Source organism: Leptosomus discolor, chromosome 1, assembly GCF_034619465.1.
Source record: "Leptosomus discolor isolate bLepDis1 chromosome 1, bLepDis1.hap2, whole genome shotgun sequence".
NCBI classification, from domain to species: domain Eukaryota; kingdom Metazoa; phylum Chordata; class Aves; order Leptosomiformes; family Leptosomidae; genus Leptosomus; species Leptosomus discolor.
Genome location: NC_141391.1, coordinates 1191903 through 1202348, shown reverse-complemented (window position 1 = coordinate 1202348; position 10446 = coordinate 1191903). Strand labels below are relative to the sequence as shown.

General features: G+C 56.4%; 1 protein-coding gene across 1 annotated transcript; it reads right to left on the bottom strand.

Annotated features, from left to right (window-relative positions):
- Window positions 1-3637: 3637 nt before the first annotated feature.
- On the bottom strand, window positions 3638-5662 carry SERPINH1 (serpin family H member 1). The gene is made up of 4 exons (XM_009961159.2): window positions 5080-5662; window positions 4781-4879; window positions 4136-4368; window positions 3638-3940 (listed from the first exon to the last, which is right to left on the bottom strand). Exons 1-4 carry the CDS (start codon window positions 5660-5662, stop codon window positions 3638-3640), a joined length of 1218 nt encoding a protein of 405 aa, XP_009959461.1.
- Window positions 5663-10446: the final 4784 nt, after the last annotated feature.

The window sequence follows — 10446 nt, the reverse complement described above, 5'->3', positions numbered from 1 at the left end:
TCTTCCCACGGGTTCAGTTCTCCATGAACTGCTCCAGCGTGGGTCTCCTCCATGGGGTGCCGTCCTTCAGGAACCAACGGCTCCAGCGTGAGCCCCCTCACGGGGTCCCCAGCAGCAAACCTGCTCCAGCGGGGGCTGCTCTCTCCCCACGGGCCACAGGTCCTGCCAGGAGCCTGCTCCGGTGCAGGCTTCCCCCGGGGTCACAGCCTCCTTCAGGCACCCACCTCCTCCGGCATGGGGTCCTCCCCGGGGTGCAGGCAGTCCTCTGCTCCCCCGCCCACGGGCTGCAGGGGCACAGCCTGCCTCACCGGGGTCTTCCCCACAGGCCGCAGGGGAATCGCTGCTCCGGCGCCTGCAGCACCTCCTGCCCCTCCTCCTGCCCTGCCCTGGGTGTCTGCAGGGTGTTTCTCTCCCCTGTTCTCACTCCTCTCTCTTGCTGCACAATCACTTTTTTCCCTTTTTTAACCCCGTTCTCCCCGAGGCGCTGCCACCATCACTGATGGTCTCGGCCTTGGCCAGCGGTGGGTCCATCTCAGAACCAGTTGGCATTGGCTGTACCGGACACAGGGGAACCTTCCAGCAGCTTCTCACAGAAGCCCCCCCTGTAACCCCCCACTGCCAAACCCTTGCCCCACCAACCCTTTACAAAGGTAGGGGCTCGTTCACTTCCCTGCATCTCGGGTGCTGTCCCCTCTAGGATGAAACCCGCAAGTATTTAAAGCTCCTTGGGAGATGAGCTGGGGGTAGGATGAGCTCAGGAGCTCTGGAAAGCTGTTAACTTCCTCGCAGTGCTGCTGCTCCAGGCTGATGGCGTTCCTGGGCTGCCGCAGTCAGCGTCGGAGGTGGCTTCTGTAATTTTCTGCAGTGAAAAACTGCTCTGCCGAGCGCCCGGTGCTTTTCCGGTGTGCGAGGAGCTCCGTGCGGATGCGTGTGCCTGCCCGTCCCGGGAGGTGTCTGTGGCTTTAGTTTGGCTTGTGACCGAGCGGCAGAAGGTTAATCCCTTTCCAGGGAAGGGCACGGGCCAGCAGGGCCTGGCCGCTGCTGGATTTTCCACCATGGCCACAGCGATGGTGCAGGTTCTTCTTCCTCCTGTTGCCCTCAGTTGGATCCCAGGAGGCTGCAGGTTGTAGGGTCAGAAGGCTGGTGGTCCCTGTGGCTAACAGCTCCCTTTTTATTCCGATGCTGCCGTATTTTAACAGCCATTTGCTGCTCTGTTAAAGGACCCAGGGCAGTAGGTCCTTTACCTGTGAAGACTAGAGGTGCTGGATACTTGTAGTGTCAGGAGAAAAATTTAAAAGTGAAGTGAAAAGCTGACCTAATAGTGTTCCTTTCCCGTGATGGACATGTTGTGTATTAAGTGTAACTTCTGTTCATAATCACCAGACTAAGAAGGGTCTGTGGGATTTAAGGATGGCAAGGAACCTCTCCAAGCTCTCTTAGAAGTGTTTTGTCTCCACTCAAACCCTGCCAAGGGACAGTGGACGCTGCAGGTTCACTGAAAAAAGTTTTATTGCAAAATTGTACAACTGTCACTGCGTGGTACAAGAACAGACAAAAAAAAAGCCATCAGACGCCTGCATCCACGTGATGCAAATTATTCACAACATCCCCCAGTGTGTCCTGGCCTTGCCCACCCCTTTCACCCACCCACCCTCCTCCGTAACGTGCTACAGCGTGTGGGTTCCAGTGCGCTGGTTCACAGGGCGGTGTCTAGCATTCACACTGGGCTTCAGGCTTCCTGGGCGTTTGGGTACATCCCTGGGGGTTGCCTCCTACCTCCCACCGCGGTGGGGAAAGCACCGGGAGCATGATCTGGGAAGGGGCTTAAGGACATTGCGGCTGGCTTGGACAGGAATCGAGGCAGACGAGCTTCTCTGCAATGGTGTAAGCGTGCAGGCCTGGAGAAGGCATGGTCAGGTCCAACTTGGAGGCGCAAGCTGCTGGATTTTTGCCTGTAGGAAGTGCCTAATGAGAGACTTGGTAAGTTGTAACTTCATAAATAAGTGGAAATAGTCCCGCGTATGGTCTGAAAGAATGCAGTGTTGGGCTTTTTTTGTAGCAACCTGGCAGCAAGCACATGGGCAGGAAAAGGAAAGCGAAGCAAAGCAAAGCAGTCGCTGTCCTCGCTGCTTTCAAGTAACTGGCACTTGGATTGTGATGCCCAGATTTCCCTCGTTTCGGTCCTCTTGCCGTTACTTGCTTTGTGATGTCTCTCGGTGCGCGGCAAGGCTTACCTGACGCATGCCTCAGTGCTCGTGGGATCGTATCAGTTACGTCTTTAAACAGGATTAACCTGATGATAGCCCTTAAAGGGGAGAAGACAGGAGTAGTCTCCAAGTCTAGGCTGGAGCAGGCTGTGAAACTTTCTAATTATCAGACATAAATACGAGTGTAACCATAAATACATTTGTTTTTCAGCGTGCCCTTAACCCAGGTCAGCCAACAGGGAGCTAAAGTATCATGGAGGAGCTTCAGAAAAGGGTCATTAGGAAGTCAGGTAACGGCAGCTTTAAAGCTTTGTATTGAAACAAGAAAGTGGAAGTGAACTCGATCCACCTCCCTGTGAGAAGCCAGCAGTCCCTTGGCCTGCTATGGGCGCTGATGGGTACCAGCCCTGGTCGTCATTGGGAGAACCTTCACAGTGGTAACTGTCTCTTTCCCAGCTCTGTGCTGATGCAGCAGCACTGGGAGAAGTGGTGTTCCTCTGTTTGCCTGGTACGGGCTGTCTAATTCCAGGTGTTGGCCCAAGAGCCCCCTGGGTGATCCCCAGAGGGGTGGAGCACAGCCGTTGAGTGTTGAAGGGACCTCAGGGTTCTCTTTCTGGAAGCCCGTCTGCTCTTTGGCCTCTCTGCTGACACCCCCCTAAGCCACTCACTTCTCTGGGAAGCCTTGAGCAAAGCTGCGCTTGGCTTTGCAGTGAGCGTTCTAGCTAAGGAGCTGATGACCCGCTGGGGTTGAAGCACCCGAGTCATCAGAGCAGGGTCAGGCAGAACAGAAGGGCCCAGCTCCGCACCATCTCCATTCTTAGGTGCTGTCACGGTCCTGCTTTGCCCCCAGGGTCAGAGAGGGGGCTGGGCTGCAGAACTGGCCCTTTCATGCCTGAGGACAGAAGAGAGAAGCAAGGAACCAACTGCAAAGCAACCAGAGCGGCTCTGGTGCGGGGCTGCCCTGCGCCCAAGGGGGGAGAGAAGTTAAGTGGCAGAGCTCCATGTGCAGAAGCATTTGAGGTGGAAGGGCGGAGGGCTTGTGCCTTTGCAGGGCGGATGGTAGCAGCAAGGTGCTTAGCAGGAGGCTTAACTCCTGTGCAGGGAGGCGCTGGGCATCAGCCTGAACATCTCAGCTGAGGATGTGGGTAGCTGAGAGCGTGCATGCCAGCTCCCTTCCACTCCTGGTGACCCTCTTGTGCCAGGCTCCCCTGTTCCTCTCCGGAGGTGGGTTTGTGCAATAAGTATTTTGGGGTGAGGTAAAGCGTACGCTGGTTTCTCATCACAATGCACCCTGGTCTGAATAGCACCCATAGTTCGAGAAGGATACAAAATACTGTTTCCCCTTTTTTGAAGTCCCCCACTAAAAAACACACACACACACAGACCAAAGCTCTGGGAAAGAAAAAAAAAAAAAAAAAAAAAGAGCCTAACTACAACTCATCACGCATCTTGTCCCCTTTGGGCCTCACGAGCCTGCCGATGAAGAGAATGGAATTGGTTTTACTGTCCTTGATCATGAAGATGAAGGGGTGGTCGGCGTAGAAGAGCTTGGGGTTCCTCATTTCCTCTCGGCCGTAGATGTCAGCGTCGTAGGGGTTCCCTTCTGTGTCCCATTCAAGAGCAGCGGCGTGGAAGACGTTGGACAGGTAAAGGTCTTTCTTGCCAGAGATCTTGGACAAGTCAGCCTTGGTTTTGTCAATGGCTTCTGTCAGGCCCAGATCAGCCAAGTGTTTCTAGGAGGAGAAAAGAGGTCAGCAACCCTCCCAGAGATGAAGCAACCCTCCCAGAGATGACACGGTGCGATCCTTTCCAGCCACGGTTAGACTAGCTGCTGGAAAAAGGATGACGGGCACGGATCATCCCACTATCTTCTCTCCCTCCCCGAAGAACTGTGAGGCCCAAATGCTTTCCTTAAGGACCTCCTTTACCTGAAGGTCGTGGCTGACTTCCAGGACGACTTTAGGCAGCGAGATGGCCACTGATCTCTTCTTCATCTTGCCAGCCCAGGCCTTGAGCTGCTCCCTGTTCAGCAGTTTCTCGACCCTCTCCAGAGGCTCCACGTGGTTTGGCATGATAAAGATCATGCTGGAGAGCTTGTGAGCGAGTGGCATCTCTACCACCTGGAGCTTCTCTGTCTCATCATCATAGTAATTGTAGAGACCTTGAAATCAGAGGCAGGAAATGGTGAGACGCGGGGCAGAGGCAAAGCTACCCCCAACCTTGCTGTGAACTCACCCCAGACTTCCCCTGACCAGCAAGGGAAGCGAGTCTGAACGCTCTTTTGGGAACCGGCCCAGCATTACTGGAGTTGGCAACAGCTCAAAGCTCTGGCTCTCATTTGCGTGATGAGCTAGGATTTATTCCGAACAGCCAAGCACCCACCGTAAACATGGATTCTCTCTGCTCGGAGAGAGACTGGATCAGCAGAACAAGCACGCTCTGCTTTGTCCTCTCTCGCTCACTGACCGCGAAGCAAAACAACCTTGGAAGCAGCTGGTGAAAAACTGGGTACGAATCAGCAGTGAGCACAACTCCAGCTGGGCTTGACGTAGGGCAGGACGTTGGCAACTTACCTGTGCGATGCATCATGGGAACTCCCACAGTGTAGGAACGGGTCACCATGAAGCCACGGTTGTCCACCATCTTATGATGGAACTTCTCATCCCAGTGAGCTACAGGAGAGAGCAATTCAGCTTGTAAGAAAAGGGAATGGGTGGTAATTTCATGCACAGTTCCTAACTACTCGCTCCGAAAAAAAACGCATGCCTCCAGTGGACCCTAGGGTTTGTTCCACCTTCCCATTTGGGCTGCTGTGTATTGGCTCAGGCTAGATTTCGGGCCACTTGTATCAAGAACTGAAGGTAGAACTTACGCTTGAAGAACATGGCATTGACAATGAGGGCCCCATCAGTTTTCTCAACATCTTTTGTGACCTCCGGGAGTTTCCCATCTGTGGTCTGGGCTGCCCACTCGTTAATGGACTTCAAGGCGCTCCTCTTGTCTCGGAAGTTGATCTTGGAGTGCTCGTAGTTGTAGTGTTTCTTGCTGTTCTTCACAAAGTCGTCGGCGAAGTTGATGGAGGCGGGGCCGTACAAGCGGTTGCCGATCTTCCAGGTGACGTTGCGGGCCGTGCTGTTGCTGACCTCATTCAGGAGCTCGGACAGCCCGCTGTGCACGTAGTCGTCGTTCAGTTTGTCCGCGCTCAGCACTGCTTTGGCTTGGGAGGCCGTTGTGGCCTTGCCCCCAAGGGACACGAGGCCGAGGGAAGAGGCCACCACCACGGGGGACAGCAGGATGTTCTCCATGTTCTTGTCTTTCGCCATGGCATGGTAGAGGTTGAAGGCCAGCGTCGTGCTGCGGTCAGCCAGCGTTGTTGCCTTGTCACTCAGCTTCCTGTCCTCCGAGGGCACGGCGGCCGCGAGGCCGCATAGCGCAAGCACCGCAATAATCCACATGGCTTCAGCAGCACCCAACACCTCCGAGGACCTGCTGGGCACGAAGAGAGAACCGTCAGCACGATTGAACCCCTTCCTGGAACATCCAGAGACCCCAGGGGCTCTTCCAGCGAAACCCACTCCTAGGCTGCGGCGACAGCCAGAGCATCTGCAATCAGTGCTTCACTTTGGGGTGCAACGATCCCACGTCCACACTGGGCAACAATTCATCTTCCAAGAGTGCAGGCTGCACTCCGGCATGCAGAGCCTGGGCATTTCGAATGAAAGCTTCCTTTTTAAGCCATTTCACTATATTGCTCTATGTTCACACACAGCAAGTGATTTGAGGGGCCACGGAATGGAATCAGCCTGTCCCCAGAGCAGCAGGTCAAACCTCTGCCCCGCTCAGGAGAAGCTACAAGCGAGATGTTTCTGCTGCCCAAGGGCCACGTCGCACAGCGCTGCCCCTCGATCCAGGGGCTGCGGTGGTCCGTGCACGGCAGGGATCGTCCTCTCTGGGGACCCCAGCTCAGTACCCCAGTGCTCAGCCTTCTAGACACTAGATGGAGCACATGAGCTTCGACCGAGCTAAGTCAGAGCGAGGGGCCCCTTGAAAACATCCAGCACTATCCCATCAGCTCTGTCTGACTTTTAAAGTTTTGCCTGTACAGCCCTGCCAGGGAGGACTGGAGGCAGAGGAAGGTGGGGGACCCCTCCTTTCCCTCAGCAGAGCCCCTTCCCAATACGTTCGTGCATTGGGTAGGTGCATCTCGTCACAACGTAGGCGCACCCATCCCCAGTGAGGGCTCTGAGCTACGGGCTTCGATAAATCCGCAGCCTCACCCGTCCTCAAAGCCGTGCCTGAAAGCTCTTTGGAACTCATCCCGCCTGCCTCCCAAGCTACAACCTGTCCCCAGACCTTCCCTCCCTCCTGACTTCACCTCAAACCTTCCTGACGGCAGATCCTCAGGGCTCAAATTCCACCTTCGCGCCCAAAGAAGCCAGCTTTCGGGCGAGCTTTGGCAGGCTGCATCACGCCCAAGGCTACAGGGAAGGTTCCTTCCTTGGCCCTCTCCTCCCACCCTGCTCCTGGCCAGCCTCGGAGGCTGCTCCTTGCGTGCGGGGACAAGGAACGGGCTGCAACGGGGCAGCTTCAGGGTTAAAGCAGACAGAGGAGGAAGCGAAGGGCCCGCTGGGATTACATAGGGAAGGAAACACGCAGGCAGCCCCGAAGCAAAGCGAGTGCGCAGCTGCACCAGGGAGTGGGAATTACACAGCCTCAGAGAGGGAGGAAATCTGTGTCCTAAAATCCTTCTGGGATCAAGCCTTGCATTGAAGGGAAGAGCCATCCCGGCCACCCAAGAGCAAAGACTTGTGCAACAGGCTCAGCACCGCCCTTGATGCACGTTTAAGGTGCAGACAGCATCGGGTGCAGCAAGCATTTAAAATCTGAGGGGTTTTATTTTGTTTCGTTTCGTGGTTGTTTTTTTTTTTTTTCCTTCCCTTTTATTTCTAAAGATACCTTGAAACTGTTTCATAGTGAGGTCAACGTTTGCCTTTTTCATTCTGAAAGAAAACAGATACAAGGAGTAGTTCTCTTGCGAGCAACGGGCGGCCCCGCACCGCTTACATCCTCCGCTTAAAAAAGGCCCATTACTTCAGAGCCTGGCGAGGAATTTGGCCGGGCGCGCTGGGCTGCGACGAGTGACGCAGCCCGGGGTGGCGAGACGAGAGGAATTTTGCCCATCCTTGGATTACGGCTGAGATTATTGGTGAATCCGTAACCCGGGGTGAAAACAGAGGGAATCGGGGTGGGGGGGAATGCGCAGCCGGTGACATCCTCCCTTGGGGAGCCCTGGAAGGGGACACCCGCGCCAACGTGGCATTCCGCAGGCCTCCTCGGGGCGGTCGGGGACCCGCTCTCCTGGCAGGATTTGGAGGTGCCATCGCCCACGACAGCCAGCCAGAGGCGCGCACCCCTTCCGAGGGCAATATTTCTCCCGTGACCCAGACAAAGCCACAGGACGGAGGCACACAAGCGGAAAAAAAAAAAAAAAGGCTGCTTCCATGTCAGCGGCGGGATGTGACACTCGGTTAGGGCAGGCAGAAGGACAGGGTTAGTCTGGTCGCAGGGAGGCTGTCGTGAGAGCTGCTGGGCTGGTGCCCAGGGTCCCGCAGGCTCCCAGGCTGGGCAGGAGCAGGGGCTGGAGGCTTTCTCCAAGCACAGCTGCTCCGGGACCAAACCGGTGCTTCCCTTAAACCCCTCTTCTCGTTCTTCACCCCCCGAAAGTTTCTCCTGGGTGCAAAACCAGGGCGCAGCTTCACTGCATCAACCTCTAGCAAACTGGAGGGGGTGGGGTGGGGTCATCTTTTAATGTCTTTTCTCAAAAAAAAAGAGCCACGGCTGGTGGGGCAGTGTGTACCCTACCCCCTAGTCCCCACTTCAACCCACCCCAATGCAACCTACCCCCCCATGCAGCCCCCTTCCCCCCCACGCAATACCCCTCCTGCAACCTCCCTGCCTAACCCACCCCAATGCAACCTACCCCCCCATGCAACCCCCTTCCCCCATGCAACCCCCCCCAGACCTCCCTGCCTAACCCACCCCAATGCAACCTACCCCCCCATGCAAGCCCCTTCCCCCATGCAACCCCCCCCAGACCTCCCTCCCTAACCCACCCCAATGCAACCTACCCCCCATGCAGCCCCCCTTCCCCCATGCAGCCCCCCTTCCCCCATGCAATACACATCCCCCCCCCCCCCCCCCCCAACTTCCCTGCCCTATGGGGCCGGCCAGGAGCACGCAGGACCCCAAACCAACACCCGGCCTGCTGCAATCTCCGCTTGGCCGCATCCCTGCCTGGCAGCCCGGGCTGTCCCGGGTCGTCCTTGTCCTTGTCCTTGTCCTTGTCCCCGTCCCCCCTTCCCCCCCCCCCCCCCCCCCCCCTTACCTGCTGCGGGGCTGGGGCGCAGCTTCGCTCGGCTCCCCTGTGCACCTCCCGGTCCGGCGGAGGGGGTATATAAGGGGCCGGAGAGAAACTTCTGGAAAGTTGGGAAAAAACCCTCTCAAAAACCGCCTGGGGAGGGAGAGGAAGGGGAGGATCCGGTAAAAGCTCTCCCGGCCGCCCGCCAATGGCAGGGACCGCCCGGCCCCGCTGCTGCTGCGGCGAGAGGGGGGGGTCCGGCGGGGCTGGGGGGGCGCCCTCTGGTCCCTCCTTCTGCCGCTCCTCCTGCCCCGGCCGGGCCTTGCAGCGGGGGTGGGGGAGGCTCTCCCGAGCCAAAAGGGTGCTTTTGCCTTTTATAAGGGGCTCTGGCCTCTCTTTATCCCCCCCCTCCCCAGCACCTTTTGAGTCGGGGGGGGGGTGTGGGGGGGTGTGTTGGCACATCAGGTGGGGGGCTGACTGCTGGTTTTCCCGGGGTGGCATCCTCTGTGAAGCCCAGGGGTTGTTGCAAAGGGTTTCCATCACGACCGGAGCAGTCGCAGGTAGCGACTCTTGAACATCTGCCCCCGGTTCAAGCCCATATCCGAAATTCCGCCCCGGTCGGTGATGCCCGAGAGGGGCCGCGTTGGCTTTGCAGGGACCTGGTGGCCGCGTTACAGGCAGCTGGAGAGCTTCCTCCCGCTGCTGCATCCCACACAGACTGGTTTCCCATCCCTCTCCCCACCTGTACGAACCTCTTTTCCCACCCACCGCACCTTCCACATCACCCCCTGCGCCGCGGGGGTGCGATTGAGCGGGTCGGTTGGGGTCTGCTCTTCCTGGCGGCGTTACACCGTGGTGGAATCCTCACGTCTGGCAAACTTGGGGCGGTTTAGAAAGGCCTTGCGGCAGCAGCGATCCGCAGCCCCAAAGTAATGTTGAAGGAGTTAAAATGCTCGTGCCGCCCGGTGCCAGGCGGCCTGGCCGAGGGCGCTTGCAGCAAAGTACGTGCCGGAGAGAAGAGAAGTTTCTGCGCCGAGTCACGGGTATGGAACACCGCTCAGTCTCAACCCCGTCGCATTTTAGGCCGGCATGGGATGCTTTTGCACGGCGAGCTGGGCTGTAGTGGTATGCCCGGTACCACCCAATGATTAAGCACCGTCCTCACTGATGGTTACCACGTTAGCAGAGGGATGCTGCATCCTCGTGGTGTTTAACTGATGTCTGTGTCTTCCCTGGTTTCTAATCGCCATGTCATTTTAATTGCCCCCCCCCCCGCCCTGCTTTTGGCTCTGCAAGTGTCTTCGCTTCCCTCAGAGGACGAGGCTCTCAGCAGATTGCTACAGTAAGAAAAAAACACTGATTTTTTTTTTTTTTGATTTTTTTTTTTTTTGTCTCCTGGCTTTGACTATTCTGCCCTCAGGATTTTATTGCCCTTGTTGTCTTGCAATCTCATCTCTCCACTGTCCCTTCCCCTGCACGACATCAGCCCACCTGTTCTAGAAGATGAAAAAAATGACAAATGTCAAAAAAATTACGTTTTTCTTCTGTCTAAACCATTCAGACGATGCCATGTGAGTAAATACTCCACGCCTCAAATGAGCCCTCCCTGTACAGAATTTTCCACCAGCTGCAATAAACCACCTCCCCAGAACTCTTAACAGCCACCCAAAACGTGTGTTTCTACGATGATTTCGCTCACAACGTGGTTTGCAGCAACAAGACCTCGGTAACGGCGGCAGCAGATAACGAACGGGAGGTTTGTTCTGGTCACTGGGTGTTTGCTTCTGGCTGTGGGAAAGATTGTCCCATTCATCCATTCCCAAAAACCTTTGTTATGGCTGGATGGATCCACACGGTGTCATTTGCACGAAAGCTGTTACA

Coding starts and splice junctions, on each gene's coding strand:
- SERPINH1 (XM_009961159.2), bottom strand. CDS start 5,662: ATGTGGATTATTGCGGTGCTTGCGCTATGCGGCCTCGCGGCCGCCGTG. Junction 4,369..4,780: donor TCCCATGATGCATCGCACAG/GTAAGTTGCCAA, acceptor TCTGATTTCAAG/GTCTCTACAATTACTATGAT. Junction 3,941..4,135: donor AAGTCAGCCACGACCTTCAG/GTAAAGGAGGTC, acceptor TTCTCCTCCTAG/AAACACTTGGCTGATCTGGG.